The sequence below is a fragment of the Carassius auratus genome, chromosome 40, assembly GCF_003368295.1.
Source record: "Carassius auratus strain Wakin chromosome 40, ASM336829v1, whole genome shotgun sequence".
NCBI lineage: Eukaryota > Metazoa > Chordata > Actinopteri > Cypriniformes > Cyprinidae > Carassius > Carassius auratus.
Genome location: NC_039282.1, coordinates 231,933 through 250,743, shown reverse-complemented (window position 1 = coordinate 250,743; position 18,811 = coordinate 231,933). Strand labels below are relative to the sequence as shown.

At 33.9% G+C, this 18,811-nt stretch overlaps 1 protein-coding gene across 1 annotated transcript; it reads right to left on the bottom strand.

Annotated features, from left to right (window-relative positions):
* Positions 1 to 213: 213 nt before the first annotated feature.
* On the bottom strand, positions 214 to 14,849 carry LOC113058971 (P2Y purinoceptor 14-like). Its single transcript, XM_026227213.1, has 2 exons — positions 14,605 to 14,849; positions 214 to 968 (listed from the first exon to the last, which is right to left on the bottom strand). The coding sequence occupies exons 1-2, from the start codon at positions 14,832 to 14,834 to the stop codon at positions 377 to 379; spliced, it is 822 nt and encodes a 273-aa protein (XP_026082998.1). The 5' UTR covers positions 14,835 to 14,849; the 3' UTR covers positions 214 to 376.
* Between the last annotated feature and the right edge of the window lie 3,962 nt (positions 14,850 to 18,811).

Sequence of the window (18,811 nt, the reverse complement as noted above, 5' to 3'; positions counted from 1 at the left end):
TTAAGTAATTTTGTCCAGTAACTTGTTTCCATTATTTAAGCATTATTTTATTTATTTGTAAGGCTGCTTTATGTTTGATTTATGTTGAAGTGTTTAATGCTTTTTAATAGTGACTTTTTTTGGTAATCTGGCTCTCAAAAATTATGTGAAAATGTGGATTTAGATTTATTGGCCAACATATTGATTAGCTTTTATATTTAAAGAATTATCGATTCTCGTATCTGCCAAAATTTTCATATCGACGCATTCCTACTTTTTACACAACTTTTATTATTTAGTAAAGATACTCATATCCACTGGCAATTGCAAAACAATAAAGAAGCACATCACAAAGCACAATAATACAAAAACCATAAAGTAATCATTCAAAGATAGGTTAGCGACTCCTTGCAGTACATTTCAAATGTGATCTAAAGGTCTTGCAAAAGAAAAAGTACATGAGTGGATCCAATGAGGCATTTAGTGCTGCTAACACGATGGTGAGCTCCTTCAGGATGTAGAATGGCTGGGCTGCTGTACAATCGTGCAGCAGGGGTTCAATGAATATGTATGGTAGTTTCACCAGGTGATATGGAACAAAGCACACACAGAAAATGACTACTAGCACTAGCATGTTGTGCTCAACAGTTTTAAATGTTTGACTTCTGGAACTGACCCGTGAAGAGGACTGAACTTGTCTGAGCTTTTGGTGAGTCTTCCAGTATAGAAGAATCAGAGATACCAGGACAAAAATGAAGCCTGCAAAGGTCACACAGTGGATGATTTTGTAGGTCACACTGAGATGGGAACTGTTCTGGGATTCACAAGTAAACGCATCAGGCATTTGACCCCAGAAGTTCTGCAGAAAAAGGATCAAGTAGATGGAAGCCATGGTTAACAAGCACAGCCAAGTTCCTGCAGAAATGTAGTGGGCGGTACGAACTGTCTGTAGAGAATGAGTCTCCACTGGTCGGACAATCTTTAGGTATCTGAAAAAAAAATAAAAAAAAAATAAAAAAAAATATATATATTAGTGCTGTCAATCGATTAAAAAAAAATGAACTAATTAATCGCACAATTTTTTTAAAATTAATCGCGATTAATCGCGATTAATCACAATTAAAAGACTGAAACTTTTTGGATATGTAAATGTAAAATGTAAATAATTAATGTAAACTCAAGACAAAGAAACTATTTAAATTCAAAATATGATTGTTTATTGAAATTTTTGTTTAACTTGTAACACAGATTTTCTCATGTAAACAACATACCTGCAATAAACCATCAATATCCTCCAAATTAACTGTTGGCTTGAAAGCCATATTTATTACAGAAATAAAAACACAGGCATGTAAGTACCATTTGAATTTCAAAACAATCAATGCCAATAAAAAACAAAAATGATTTCTGTTATGTTGAATTCTAAGTGGACTGCAAAAAAATTCCAAAGTATAGTCATTGCCAGTGCTTTAAGTGGGCTGGTATGTACTCAGTACCGCCACTTCCAAATATAGCTCTTGAGCGTACCGCCACCTCTCCGTGCGCCCAGAACGTGCTTGTAGCGTATCGGTACGCTCATCTGGACATCTGTTTTAATAGAGGTTTTAATCTTTTACCTGCACTGCCAATTTTCAGAGCGCCCTTCACAATGCAAGCTTCCTAATTCATCCCACCCAGAGCAGAAACTACATTACCCATTCACCCTTAAGTTATACAAGTGAATAGCGCATGTGTTGCTTTTCCCACTGTTAAGTGTCAACAACTCAACGTGGCCGGAGAAGGTGTGTGAAACTCGTTGTGAGTTATACTAAAGCAAAATCTTGAGTATTTATTGTCTGATAAACATTAAAAACTGTCTGCGGAGGTTGAGTCGTCCTGCAGCCCCCGCTGGCTGCTCATTGGCTGCAGCATCTTTTTTCTAAGTTCTAAAAAAATACCGTAGACGGCAAGGCACAAATTTAGATATTAATTTATCTAATTAATCTATAGCCCATGCACAAAGACAATATGATCTTTTTGTCCCCTTTTTGTTTTAAAGCTTGATGAAGAGAGAGAGCGCAAGTTGCTGCAGCTGCGGGGAGGACAGTGATGCACGCGCACAGGAGTGATTGACAGTTCGCGGCACTGTGTACAAAAAATACTCCGCTACACAATTATTTCGTTATTTTCGTTTAAGCTTATTAACGTTAGCGTTACAGAAAGGTCTGATTTACGCACTGTTACAGTCATTGTTTTTTTTTTTTTTTTTTTTAAACAATGACATTTGAGTTCATGATTTTAATGTTGCTGTTTCTTGTGGCAGATTGAAGAGTAATCCGGCAGAGTTTTATACTGAAACTTTCCGTCTAAAAGTCCTTCCTTGGTCTTATCCATATTTCTTTGCACGTTGAACACACATAGGCCACAACTGGAAATAAAAAAAAACTGCAACCGCGTTAATTGCGTTATTTTTTTTTAACGCGTTAAATATTTCAAATTAATCGAATGCGTTAACGCGCTAATTTTGACAGCACTAATATATATATATATATATATATGTATGTATGTATGTGTGTGTGTGTGTGTGTATATATATATATATATATATATATATATATATATATATATATATATATATGTATGTACACAGCAAAAAATACAGAGTGAAATGAACTCTGCTGGGAGTACATGTGAGACATGTGAGAGTGTGAAAGTGTTAAAATGGGAGTGTAAAATTAACACTGAAGCTGAGTTAAAGTTAATGAGATAATTAAGTGATTAATTGAGGGATGATTGACCATTATTGATGATACCTGATGTTAACATGCAGAATCTACAAAGATGAAACTATTTGTATGTCACCATTATAGTGGTCAGTGTTTACACTTTTAATGTCAGATTTGGTTTGGCTGTTACAACTGAATTGTAAAAAACAGACAAGAAAAAAATGAATCACCAAACTCAATTAAAGCCTAAACAAATTTTATTGACCTCATTTATTATAACAACCCTGTGATTATACAGTACGCTCTAGTAAAAAGTTTTCTTGAAAGTTGTTCCGATAAAAAAAAAAAGAACTTGTTTTAGGCACACACATACATCAAAAATTTGTGTAGGAGTCTCAACAATGGTGACAAACAGCATATTCAGAAAAATAGAACAACTCTAAACATTAGAAAACAAACTACTAAAAGTAACATAAAAAACATAGAATAGTAAGAATAAAGGAAATTACTGAAACAATTATGCAAATAATTTATTCATGCCGCAATGCATCATGGGAGCCATGGATGAAGTTTGATAGGTGGCAACGAGAATGCACTGCAACATGCATTTTTGATTTTCACCATTGTTCAGATTTACAGGTTGATTTTTGATGTTTGCATGTCTAATTGAAAGACTTCATTTTGAAAAAAATTGAACAAACAACTTTTAAGAAATGCCTCAGATTTCATGTAAAATGTTGGAAAGACTTTGTTGAAGAATCATAGGGTTGCAATAATCAACAATTTAACTTTAACTCAGTAATTCAGGAATGACAATAGAATTGCTTGTCCATCAGAACTCCATCATTGCAGCCAACTAAAATCTGTTTTAGGGGTCAAGAGCCCAACTAAAGCAAACACTGACCACTATAATGGTGACACCATTAAAATTGTGATTTTAACACGTTCACACTCTTGAGTGCGGTCTCACATGTACTCCCAGCAGAGTTAATTTCACTCACATTTTTTTGCTGTGTATGTAACCATGTACACAAACTGTATAATAATTTAAATATTATTTTTTGTCAATTATCATACGACTGTCCCCCTGGAGTGTCATGGGTTTGCACTTGGGGATTACTTTGATCAGATACAATGCTTTCGTGGATCACACTCTTTCAAGTTTAAACCTTCAACCTTTCAATTAGAGGTCGAGCTATATTGGATTTTACAGATTTGATAGGTTTTTTATGTAGAATTAATGAAAACTACATTAGTGCTGAACTTAATTAAAGGGGAAAAAACTGAACCATACTTTTTAAATAGAATAAAGATTTTGACAAATGTGACATTGCACTTTTGGGTCAGAGTTCCTTGTGTTTTGGGCACATTGGTTGTAGCCTTCCTTAAGTGTTTCCGTCCTCAGCTTTGAAAGTAATCATACTGTTGTTCTCTCTATACTAATGCAGCATCTAGTCAACAAATGGACTCTTCTTAGCTACTCAAGCACCAGACGTAACCTGGGAAAAATGGATAAACAGTAGTTCCAGCAATTGACTATTGTTGCTGATTAATCCGAAACAATGATTAACTGATCAACCTCTACTTTCAACTACCATTTGACTAAACTTAGTGGCAAACCTTAAACCATACAAGTGTTGTCTTGCAGTCTTTTAATGAAATGCAAGAGATAATGTGCCATATACAGACATTTTCAAATTTGCTGATGATCAGAACTAAGGGTGACCCTGAATAGTCGATGATTCGATGCTTCGATTCGAGGAGCCTGATTCGACCACCAATCTCACAGTCGAATATTCACAGGTGTTATTGATTATGCCATTCTGACTATATGTGAGTGCTCAAATGTCTGATTTCACATAGAACTTGTGGTTTTCTCCCAATAAGTTAATAGGCAGCCTATTATGATAAAGCTGTGAATAAGAATCTGAAAATAAGAAGCTTCAAATTAATATTTTAAAGTGCGTGAATAAATCCAACCACTCCTATAGATTTAGGTTTTACTTTCAATAATCCGTGACAGACAGAGGAGCATCTTGGCTGCAGGGATTTAAAACTTTACCAAGACTCAAAATGACACAGGCAGAGACTGGATTTTTTTCGAACAGGTAGGGTATAAGTTATTTCAAAACATTTCAGCCGGTGTATATATATCTTGAATATATTATTTACCTGATATAAAATGTGTTTGGTTCAGTCAAGCGCTTCGTTGTAGTACTATGTTGATATCTCTTCAGCGCGCAGTGCGAGCAGGTCAAACTACAATGCAGAATATTAATAACTTGACTGGACTGTCACATCCATACCATTATAATGAGAAGACCATTATAATAAAATGCTGTGACTCTTTAGAGTTTGGGGTTAGACAAAACGTTTCAGGACCTACACAGCAAAAAAATCTGAGTGGAATTAACTCTGCTGCACTGTAAAAAATTGTGCCGTTAAATAACAGTAATTTACTGGCAGCAGGGGCGCCAGTAAAGTACTGTTAATTTACAGCTTTCAACCATTAATTTACCACTCTTATTTTTTTTTACAGTATTTTACCATAAATTCTACCATGGAAATTAACTCCACTCCCACTGCTTCAAACAGTTCGAGTTTAAAAACTAGCATTTCTACGATGTTAGTACACTGTTAAAAATCGCTGTAAAAAAACGGCCAAATTTCGACAGTAAAATACTGTTTTTCATTAAAACAGTGCATTCTGGGTAATATTCATCGTTTTCGAGAAGTAGCCTGCTGCTATATATCGTAAATTAACAACGTTCAAAGTCGACACTCAGCGGCTGTGTTTCAAATCACACCCTACACCCTCATTCACTATTCCACATGAGTTTACTAATATAATCCTCCTGACAGAGAGAATGAACACTAATGAGTGAATTCAGACACTGATCAACAGCTGCTGTTAATGAGTAGAATCACTGAAGAAAAAAAAAAACATAACAAGACAAACACATGAAATACAACTGACTTCAGCCACAGGCTTAGATGAAATCAACTGAAGATTTAAACGATCAACAAACAGCTTCACCAACTTCACACATTACTAACCAGACTGACTTTATTTCTGTCAGATCAGAGAACAGAGATCAAAAGATCTTACTGAGAATTAAAGAGATTTAGATGATAATGTTACTGTTTCGTTTAGCGTCACCATTTTGGAGATCAGTGTTTGCTTTAGTTGGGCTCCTGACCATTGACTTTTGCACTTTAAATTTTGTTTTATTGCTGTATTTGTATCTTTATGATGCATCTGTTACAGCAGTATTAATTTTGATAGTCAAGTGATTATGATTGTTTCTAACAGGCATGAGCTACTAGACTGACTTAAAGTGTTACTATGATAATCAAATATTAATTTGGTGTTGAAATATTTGAGTGAATGACAATTCAATTTTGTAAGATTGAAAAGTAGTGTGATAACCAGTATTTATGGATTTAACGACTAGTTTTAGTTAAAAAGTATTTCGGGCAGCAGTCCCCACAACACTCAAAGAGAGAAATCAACAATCAGCATATGAATCTCAACAATGGTGACAATCAAAAGGTTCATGATGCAATGCATGCTGGGTACCAGCACAGGATAAAACTCATCCATGATTCCCAGCATGCATTGCGGCATGAATAAATTATGCCCCTGAATTGTTCACTTATTTTCTTGAATTCTTATGTGCTTATAATTTTGCATTTGTTTTAAGTTTTAGTAGCATGTGTTGTGATGTTCAGAACTGATCTGTTCATTTATTTTGTGGATTGTCACCATTGTTGTGATTCATACACTGATTCTTGATGTTTCTGTCTAAATTTCAGCTAAGGTTTTTTTTTTTTATTATGAGTGAAATTTTCTTAACAGTAGTATTAATATTCAATAAGAGAAGAGACACGGGATTAGATCAGAAATAATAGTATTTGTTCTTGTCAATCTATAAACAACAATATCAGATTTTTTTTCTTCTGTGTACTTTTGTTTTGCTATAACAGGTTCCAAAAGCGCATTGTTACAGCATGTAAAAAAAAAACCTTAGTTGTTGAAAAGTCACGTTCAAGAGCCCAACTAAAGTAAACACTGATCTCCATCATGGTAGTGAAAAAAACACCTAAACCTATTTAACTCTCCATAAGTTCTTCTGTAGACATCTGACAGAAATAAAGTCAGTCTGGTTAGTAATGTGAATCTGGTGAAGCTGTTTTAGTAGTTGTTTAATCAGATCTTGAGAGATTTGATGTATTCTTTTATTCAGTTGATTTCATTTAAGGCTGTGGCTGAAGTCATTTGTAGATCTTGTGTTTCTCTTTCCTTCAGTGATTCTGCAGGTGTTTATCACTAATGCTCTATCATCAATTAATCACTGAATTATCTCATTAACTTCACTGATTCAGTGTTACTCAAACACTCTGTAGTGTGCACACATTATAAGTGTTCATTTAAAACTGAGGATTTTCTTGTGGGGTTTAAAGGGATAAAGATTTAAGATGAAGAAAAAACAGCATGAAACATAATTTAACAGTAATAAACTGTAATTAATTTACAGGAAACAAACTGTAAAAAAACAGTTATTTACTGGCACCCCTGCTGCCAGTAAATAACTGTTTTTCTACTGTTTCTTGCCGTAAATTAATGGTTGCCAGCAAAAAAAAGTGTTTTTCTACAGTTTTTTGCTGTCAAGTCAAGGAAAAACAGTAATATACTGTAAAATGTAAACGTCAGATTTACCAAATGAAAAAAAAGTTAATTTAACTAAAATATTTGTGAACATCCATAGAAAAAAAATAGGCCAAGTCATACACTGATAATGAGAGTAAATACTGAACTTGACTGTATTAATGTGTGTTTGCACAAGAGAGATCGTTTAGTTTAATGTAGTTTTGTTGTTCACCATTGTGCTGGAGAGTAGAGCCGGTGCTTCAGTCAATGATGAGCCACAAATTCAGATATTCTGCTGCTTTATATAAAGGCAGTAAATGTGGAGTCGCTGATACAGTGGTGATCTCTGTGTTAAGTACTTCAGCACATACATGTGTAATACAGCTGACAATTAGCCGCAGTGATTTGAGTAAAAGTCACGTATTTAGTTACTTTATTACTGCACATTAAGTGTAAGAAATATTCCTTCTCAGTGGACTCAAATGAAATATGTTCATAGTACTAACATCGTAGGAATGGTAGTTTTAAAAACTTGAACTGTTTGAAGCAGTGGGAGTGGAGTTAATTTCCATGGTAGAATTTACGGTAAAATACTGTTAAAAAATAAGTGTGGTAAATTAAAGGTTAAGAGCTGTAAATTAACAGTACTTTACTGGCACCCCTGCTGCCAGAAAATTACTGTTATTTAATGGCAAAATTTTTTACAGTGTACTATGAACTTATTTCATTTAATTCCACTGAGAAGGAGTATTTCTTAATATAAAGATGCAAACACTTAATGTGTAGTAGTAAAGAAACTAAATGCATGACTTTAACTTAAATCACTGCAGGTAATTGTCAGCTATAGCACACATGTATGTGCTGAAGTACTTAACACAGAGATCACCACTGTATCAGTGTCTTTATATAAAGAAGCAGAAAATCAGAAATTGTGGCTCATCATTGACTGAAGCACAGGCTATACTCTCAAGCACAATGGTGAACAACAAAACTGCATTAAACTAACAGATCTCTCTTGTGAAAACACATTAATACAGTTGAGTTCAGTATTTACTCTCATTATCAGTGTATGACTTTGCATACATTTTTTTCTATGGATGTTCACAAATATTTTAGTTAAATTATTTTTTTTTTTTCATTTGGTAAATCTGACATTTACATTTAACAGTATATTACTGTTTTTCCTTGACTTAACGGCAACAAACTGTAGAAAAACACTTTTTTTTGCTGGCAACCATTAATTTACCAGTAATTTACCGCTGGTTCTTGATGTGACTGTGTGTCAAAAGAAAGCTCCCCTTTCTCTGTTTTAAACAGAATTCTCAAACTCTGGTTTACACTGAAAATTCCACTTTTTTTTTCTTTTTTTGCTGAATCACAGGGCTGCCTTAATGAATGTTATCTTGACTCAGAGATCAGACTCTGAATGAGTTCAGATATTCAGGAAGAACAAAGATTATGTAATAGCATGACCAACACTACCTGATCATCTTTATTCTTAGTTCATCTAGCTGTTATAACTGAGTTACAACAGCAATGCAAAACGTAATATTAAATCATCAAGTGTCAAGAACACAACTAAAGCAAACACTGACCACTGTAATTGTAACCAACAATTTACCCTTTGATTCTGTTTGGGAACTTTAGGTGTCTTCAATAACTCTGTTTGGGGGGCCTTAAGACACAGCCTTTTGAACATGATGCCTGTATCATATCAATGTAAGCAAGAAAAATGTGAATTTGTAAAAGGGCTGATGTCATGTGCATGCATATAATGTTTCATGATCGCCAACTACTGGCCTGGCATGCATAACATAGTATTCTTTAGCATAGTGTTTTTTGTTTGTTTGTTTTTTGTCCAATAAAATCAATATTTTCATGTAAATTTTACTTAATTTTTTCATGTTATTATACTCATTTTTAATGATTATTTCTAGTTAATTAAAATGTGTTAAATTTAATTAATAATATTGCTTGTAAATTTTTGACACAATTTTACTGAATAAATATAGGGAAACACTTTTTACAGTGTAAGCAACAAAAATGCGAATTTGTAAAAAGGTTGACATCATGTGCATGCATATAATGTTTTCACAGGGTGTTTCATGATCGCCAACTACTGGCCTTGTATGCATAACATACACTGTAAAAAGTAATTCTCTATATTTACTCAATAAAATTGTGACAACAGATTACAAGCAATATTCTTAATTAAATTTAACACATTAGAATTAATTAGAATTAACCATTCAAAATGAGTAGAATAACATGAAAAAATTAAGTAAAATTTACACAAAAATATTGATTTCATTGGACAAAAAACAAACAAACTAAAAAACATTATTCCAAAGAATACTATGTTATGCATGCAAGGCCAGTATTTGGCGATCATGAAACACCCTGTGAAAACATTATATGCATGCACATGATGTCAACCTTTTTACAAATTCACATTTTTGTTGATTACATAGATATGATACAGGCATCATGTTCAAAAGGTTGTGTCTTAAGGCCCCCAAAACAGAGTTATTGAAGACACCTAATGTTCATGAACAGAATCACTAAAGGAGAAAAGGGTAAATTATTGGTTACCATTACAGTGGTCAGTGTTTGCTTTAGTTGTGCTCTTGACCTTTAATACTTTATACAGATTTTGGTTAGTGTAGTTGTGATACAGCAGCTAGACAAGCTAAGAAAAAAATGAAATCAGATGGTGTTATTTTATTTGACATCATCCTTTGATCTGGTTTTCTGACTTGGGTGTGTCTTTTCAATAAAAGGCTTCCTATGGTTGTGCAGTATATGTTCTGGTATTTTCAGGATAATCAGAGAAATTCTTAGAAGCACTTCTGATCAAAATCTTGTTAAAAAAGGAAGAGAGTTTTTCATTTAGGCACACGGACATCAAGAGTCAGCCTGAGAACCTCAACAAAGGTGACCAAAAAGCATGTTGCACTGCATTCTGGGTGCCACCAATCAAAACTAATTTATGGCTCCCATCATGCTTTGCAGCATGAATAAATTATGAGCAACAATTTTTTAGTAGCTTGTTTTGTGATGCTTACAGATCATTTGTTTATCTGAATATGCTGTTTGTCACCATTCTTGAGATTAATACGCTGGTCCTTGATGTCACTGTGCGCCAAAAGAAGACCTCCCTCTACATTGCTTTTTAAAATCAGAATTCTTATACTCTAGATTATACTGTAAATTCCAGATCTTTTATTGTTGAATCACAGGGTGGCTATAACAAATGTTAATTTAACTCAGAGATCAGGCTCTAAATAAGTTCAGATATTCAGGTAAAACAAAGATTATGTCAAAGCATAACCAACACCACCTGATCATATTTTCTCTTAACTTGTCTAGGTGTTATAACTGAGATACAACAACCATACAAAATGTGACGTTAAAACGTCAAGGGTCAAGAGCACAACTAAAGCAAACACTGACCACTGTAATGGTAACCAATAATTTACCATTTTCTCCTTCAGTGATTCTGTTCGTGAACTTTAGGTGTCTTCAATAACTTTATTTTGGGGGCCTTAAGACACAACCTTTTGAACATGATGCCTGTATCATATCTATGCAAGCAACAAAAATGTGAATTTGTAAAAAGGTTGACATCATGTGCATGCATATAATGTTTTCACAGGGTGTTTCATGATCGCCAACTACTGGCCTTGCATGCATAACATAGTATTCTTTGGCATAATGTTTTTTGTTTGTTTAATTTTTGTCCAATGAAATCAATATTTTTGTGTACATTTTACTTTATTTTTTCATTTTATTCTACTCATTTTGAATGGTTAATTCTAATTAATTCTAATGTGTTAAATTGAATTAATAATATTGCTTGTAATCTGTTGTCACAATTTTATTGAGTAAATATGGAGAATCACTTTTTACAGTGTAGTATTCTTTGGCATAATGTTTTTTGTTTGTTTGTTTTTTGTCCAATGAAATCAACATTTTTGTGTAAATTTTACTTAATTTTTTCATGTTATTCTACTCATTTTGAATGGTAAATTCTAATTAATTCTAATGTGTTAAATTGAATTAATAATATTGCTTGTAATCTGTTGTCACAATTTTATTGAGTAAATATGGAGAATCACTTTTTATAGTGTGGTTGGCCTTAAATTTGTTTAAAATTCAATTAAGGAAAAACAGAAATTGTGGTATTTGGATATTCAAATAATTAAATGGACTATCACCAATATATCTTTCTGATTTAATACATCCACATGCTCTATCAAGTGCACTTTTTGTAGCTTTGCTGAGCATTTCCTTTTATCATCCCCTTGAGTAAGGCTGAAAAGCAGGGATGATTATGATTTTGCAGTTGCAGCCCTTAAGCAAAAAGTAGTATACGTTAAGTTTATTTTATTAAGTTTACTTAGGTAAAGTTCAAGCATACTTTTAAGTATACTCTATGTAGCAAGTATACAAAGTGTTTTAGTGTTCTAGTAGTATATTTGTAAGTGTAATGTTTCAATACTTCTTGGGACTAAATCGGCCCACTTTCTAGTATATAAAATATACTTTTAAATATACTCTAAGTATAACATTAGCAAACTTTGAGCACACAACTAGTTTACCTCTATGTTTGTAGTTTGTACTGCAATTATAATAAAAGTGAACTTGATTTGCTGATAGTTTACTAATTAAATACTTTGTACACAAACTGCAAGTATACTCATAAGTTTTTTAAAAGTGAAATTTATACTTTTAGACTACTATGTACCTATTTAGGTTGAATTTGTATAAATTTTGTTACATGAATATCTGAGCATGCAAAACATACAACGAAAGAACAGTGTATCTGCTTGTAAACAAAAATATTTCATTCTAGCTTCATGCATTATTTAACACTTTAATGTGGGTAAGTTACAAAAAAAAAGTTGATAGATGCAGGCTATGCACACTTTAACTACACAGAAATCCTTGCAAAATTCCAATCAGACAACGGATGAGGAGATTTCGTTCAAGAGCAATTGATGACATGGCTGAGAAGAAAATATTTAAGTGTAGCTATTATCATGCTTTTTATGACCTAGATGTAAATTTTACCAGTTGTTACCTACAGTTTCTTCAAACATTATGGTCTTCAACGAGTGATTGATATCTCAAACATTATAAACGCGGGTAGATGTTGGACTTTGTTTGAAATTGAAAATCTGGTTGATGTCCAAATCCAACGACTGTTTGATGTCAAGCTCCAATGTTGGGCAGATGCTGAATTTTGGCTGGAATAAACACCCCCACCCCTGCAAAAAAAAACAAAAAAAAAACATAAAAAAACAGTGAAATGCATGGCAGTACACGCATTACCAGCTTCACTTATAACTAGCCAGTTTGACTTTAGTTCTGTCAGACGTCTACAGAAGTGCTTTTTGAGAATTAACAGAGGTTTAGATGTTGATGTTTTATTTGAAAATGTTTGGTCACCATTATTGTGATCAGTGTTTGCTCTAGTTGGGTAGTTTGAATCTTGGCTTAGTAAGTTTGTGGTTCCTGTAATAGTGTTTACCAAAACACATAATTTGTTATAAAAGGAGCCATAAACAAAGATAAGGTGATATAGTTTTCATCATCATTAAGAAAAATGATTGAGGAATATTATTTTTATTGTCATTGACCCAAAGTGGTTATTTATTATTAATGAACAATATTCAAGAGACAATACTTTCTTCCCTCAGATCAGACTTTCTGAATTTTTATTTTTAAATACATTTTGGGAGAAAAAGCTTTCGAGACACATAGACATCAATAATCAGTATGTGAATCTCAACAATAGTGACATGCTTCATGCAGCAATGCATGCTGGGAGCCACCATAGTATAAAACGCATGGCCCCAGCATGCATTGCAGCATGTCACCATTGTTGAGATTCATACGTTGATTGTTGATGTCTGTGTGTGTCAGCATAAGTTAAGTTTTTTGAGCTCATGTTTGTAAAAAGATTTTAACTGATTGTTATAATGCTGCTGGATCCAATATGGCAGAAACACAGGGTTTGTAATATGAATGTACTAATGGAACAACATAATTGTTAAAAACCATCAGCGAATCAGGTTATTCACAATGATTATAAAACCATTAACAGGTAACAGCCATCACTTTATCTCATGTCACTTTAGCTTTTTTGATGCTGCAAATGTGCTCGACAAACAAACAGCAGCCACAATAGCCAAAACATATAATAAGTGTTAAGAGCTCAACTAATGGAAACACTAATCACTGTTATGGTGTTTAACTGTTATGCTTTTATGGAAATTAAACACATTAGAGTTAAACCCCTGTTAATTTTCAATAAGAGCTTTTGTAGATGTCTGACAGAAATAAAGTCAGTCTGGTTAGTAATATGTGAAGCTGGTAATGCTGTTTGTGAAGTTGTTTAATCCTCCTCTGCGGAGATCTTGAGATATTCAATGTGCTTCCATGCATTTCATCCATTGTTGCAGTGTGGTGCTTATTCCAACCAAAATTCAATGTCTGTCTGATGTCGGAGTTTGACATCAAACAAAGTTGGGTTTAGACGTCAACCCGACTTTAATTTTCAACCGAAATATGACGTCTGACTGACGTTGGATTAGTCGGAGTCACTTCGATGTACGGTGCCTGATGGGTGGTGTTTCTTTTTCTTCTTCACTTGTGTATTTTTGAAAATTTTGTACAGAAGATGCATACTAGCACCCTCTACCATAAAACAGTTTAGTTTTAAAGAAGTATACTAATAGCACACTTGAATAAACTTCTTTTTCGTAAGGGGCCCCAAAACTTTGGAATAATTTAACTCTCCATGTTTGTCAGACCAAAACACTTTCTGCTTTTAAATCTAGCCTTGAAACATATTTCCACTCCTTGGCGTTTCACTGAGTATGAGAACTGTTTGCATTACTTTGGTTTTATGTTTTGTTTTATGTGTTTACTGTTCTATTCTGACTATGTCGTATAGTACTTTGGTAGAGACTTGTTGTTTTTAAAAGAGCTCTATGAATAAACTCTGACTGAAATCACTTGAAATATATTGGAGACTTCAAATCTCCAATGTGTTGACTTATGAAGACTGTGAGTGGATTTGGGACATCAATTTAAGATTTGCCATCTTTGCTCACTTGGTGGTCTCTTTGAAACTCTGTTGTAATACCACTTTTTTTAAACCAATGAGCTGAGCTTTAATTGCCATGAAACTAATGTTTTGTATATAAACTTTTTTTTTTCTTTTTGAGAAATTAAGCAATAAATTAAGCATTTGGTGTATACCTGTTTGCAGCAATAAAGTCCATGAAGAAAATGCTTGCATACATGTTTATATAGAGTGCTGTTGCTCCAAAGCTGCAGTAAATATTGTTCATCATCCCTGAATTATTAGCATACGCAGCAATGCGCAAAGGTAAACAAAGGCAAAGGAAAAAGTCAGCTACAACGAGGTTCTTCATGTAGACTGTGACACTGGACTGGATACGCTGATTGGTGCAGAAATACACCCGCATGGTGATGCAGTTCAGCACCAGACTTATGAGAAACAGTAGTGAATATGCAAATATAAAAACCTCATTAGCTGGGAGTTCACAAAAATCTTGTGTTGTGTTAGTAGTGTTTGGTTTCATAGTGAAACTGGTGAAAATTGTGAAGTCGGTTGCAGGCAATGGAGACTCCATCTGTATAAGACCAAAAAAATAAAAATAGAATATTTATTTGAACACTTGTTTTGCTGCATTATTCTTTCAAAATTCAAAAAACAAAAACGCATTTTTGAAGAAAATAACCAGAATCAATTGCCCATAATTACACAGATATTTATCAGCACTAATTTATAGAAAAGGAATTTATCATATAAAATCATTCACTAAATCATTCTTTATAGAAAAATGTAACTGGTATTTACAAATTTGCTCCTCTTAACAGCAGAACCTCATTTTTAGTCACAGGAAGGACTGCATAATAAACTGTTTTAGTTTATATATATATATTGTTTAGTGCAATTGTTAAATTGTGGATTGGTTCATGTTCAGTGACTCAAGCTGTTCTGAGATGCTGATACCATGCCTGTTAATGGACACTACACAGCAAAAAAATCTGAGTGAAATTAACTCTGCTGGGAGTACATGTGAGACCACACTCAAGAGTGTGAAAGTGTTAAAATAGGAGTGTTAAATTAACACTGAAGCAGAGTTAAAGTTAATGAGATAATTAAGTGATTAACTGAGTGATGATTGACCATTATTGACGAGACCTCATGTTAACATGCAGAATCAACAAAGACGAAAATCATGACATTATTAACAATAGTGATTTTCATCTTTGTTGATTCTGCATGTTAACATCAGGTCTCGTCAATAATGGTCAATCATCCCTCAATTAATCACTTAATAATCTCATTAACTTTAACTCAGCTTCAGTGTTACTTTAACACTCCTATTTAAACACTTTCACACTCTTGAGTGTGGTCTCACATGTACCCCCAGCAGAGTTAATTTTACTCTGGTTTTTTGCTGTGTAGTAAGCAGCAGAACTGTTTCCAACTTTGTTAATGAATCATCATATTAGAATGATTTCTAAAGGATCATGTGATAATGATCCTAAAAAATCATAGAAATAAATGATAATTTAAAGTATAATAAATTTAAAAACAATTATTTAAAATTGTAATAATATATCACACTATTAATTTTTTTTCAGTATTTTAGATCAAATAGATACAGGCTTGATGAGCAGAAGAAACTTCTTTCAAAAACATACACAACATACACAACGTTTGTATTCTCCTCAACAAAACCACATATACCACATATTATGCATTTGACCAGTTTTAAAATGCAAAATCATCTCAACACCTCAACAATATATTTGTCTTTCAAATTAGTTCTAGTATACAGATGAAAAATACATGAATAACACACATTAACTTGATTTCATTCAGGCAAGTTTAATTGCTCTTAATTAGCCTACTTTTTTTATTCCTATCTTTTTTTAACTTTACTATTAATTCATAGATTTTCTTTTTTTGTTTTCTTTTCTTTTTTTACACAAAAAAGAAACAGCGCACATTTAAAGATAAATTATACATTGAGAAAGTATTTCTTTCAGTATCTACATAATGTTGCATGAAACATGGAAGAGTAAAGAGACTCACTGTGCTAAAGAAGCAACATGTAATGAAAGCATGGTGTAGCATTTCTTACCCCAACAGAGATTAATAGAACTTAGTTAAAAACAAATAGCCTATTCCATATTTCTGTAATGACAAACCATAATCAGTCACACTGGACTATGCTGAATGGACATGATGATATATATATATGTTTATTTTAGACAGACAGACTATTAAAATAATATATCCTAACTTATTTTAATTATTTAATGCCAGAAATGCAAAAATCCCCAAAGTAGCAACCCTGGTTCCCTATCTGTTGGTTAAAACAAGTTATGTCGTGAAGTCATTTTGAGATCTACTTGGGACCCCAATCACCATTGATTTTAATAGAAAATGCAGGCTTGATGAGCAGAAGAAACTTCTTTCAAAAACATTAAAAATAGTAATGTTTCCAAACTTTTGGTCTTTACTGTATATATATATATATATATATATATATATATATATATATATATATATATATATATATATATATATATATATATATATATATATTTGTTTTTTTAAGTATACACACACAAACACACATATCCTCCCAATAGCATGCAGCTTTCTTATATCATTATACATAATTATTTCCATTAATTAGCTGGTTTATCATATTTAACTTACTTCAAATCCACTTGTAAGTGTTTGATCCAGCAGTTCCTACAGCTTTTGGCGTGCTCACACAAAAATGAACGAAAGAACATACACAACGTTTGTATTCTCCTCAACAAAACCACATATACCACATATTATGCATTTGACCAGTTTTAAAATGCAAAAGCATCTCAACACCTCAACAATATATTTGTCTTTCAAATTAGTCCTAGTATACACATGAAAAATACATGAATAACACACATTAACAGTATGTACATAATGTTGCACGAAACATGGAAGAGTAAAAAGACTCACTGTGCTAAAGAAGCAACATGTAATGAAAGCATGGTGTACCATTTCTTACCCCAACAGAGATTAATAGAATTTAGTTAAAAACAAATAGCCTATTACGTATGTCTGTAATGACAAACCATAATCTGTCTGACTGGACTGACCGGACATGATGATATATATGTTTATTTTAAACAGACAGACTATTAAAATAATATATCATAACTTATTTTTATTATTAAATGCCAGAAATGCAAAAATCCCCAAAGTGGCAACACTGGTTCCCTATCTGTTGGTTAAAACAAGTTATGTCGTGAAGACATTTTGAGATCTACTTGGGAGCCCAATCACCATTGATTTTAATAGAAAATGCCAATGAAAATCGGGTAATGGATTTTGCATGCAGAGCCACTCCCTGTGTCTACTGATATATAAGGCGACAGCGGGCATCCACTCATTCAAATTTTTGCTTCGGAGCTGAGTGGCTCATGTTTAGAAACATTTACAACAAAGCCATTCACCTTTGTGAAGAGGAGCTGTTCCAGGGTAGCGTGATGGCGCAGTAAAGCGGTGTCCCTGCAGCAATGATTCCCCTGGGAGCTTCAACTGAAAGAGCATTTTATTTTTCCTCTAAATGAGCAAATCACGGATAATTTGCATCATTTTCAAGATGCCATTTAGTCCATGTCTGTTTGGATGAGGTCGTTTAATGTCCTCTGTTGATGGCCACGATAGCTCTCTTCAGTGTTCGGGCCGTCAGAGAGCTTCTCCACCGGGCCATGCCCCATGAACTTTTCACTCCTTCCACAGCGCATGCTCGTGCGGCTGCCATATGGTTCTTCTAGGCCATCTCATGGTGGTCCCAGCGTGGCATTTGGTCATCTTCCGAAGGATCAGTTTTTGATTGCAGCATGGGGGGATGGGCTATCGGCCTCTGAGGATGAAGAATCAGTTGGGCTGACCCCTTCAGATGTTATCACCACTGCTGAATCTGACCCAGAGCTGTTGGCCATGCAGGCCAGGGCAGCTGTGAGCATTGGGCTGGAGGTGACTACACCACCCAGTCCTGAGTGATCACGGCTGGATGATTGGTGACTGGGTGTAGAGCCCGGCTCAAAAACATGTCATGTCCCAGTTCCTTTCTTCACGGAGGTGCATTAAGAGTTTACGTATATATTCCCCAGGTGGAGAGAGCAGTTTACGGTTCAGTTTATTGTGCTGCATGCCATCTGCCCTGCATGCAATGGCTGTCCTGCAAGTACCCCAAGCCAAGGCATTAAAACAAATGCACAAGAGTAGCACTAATCCAACATTGATAAAGGAGCTACGCACAGCGACTGACTTCACCCTTCAGGCAACAAAAGTCATGCCTTAATGAGATGCCTACCGCGGTGTGGGTTCATCACCGCACATGATTTTTTTTTTTTTTTTTGCCGA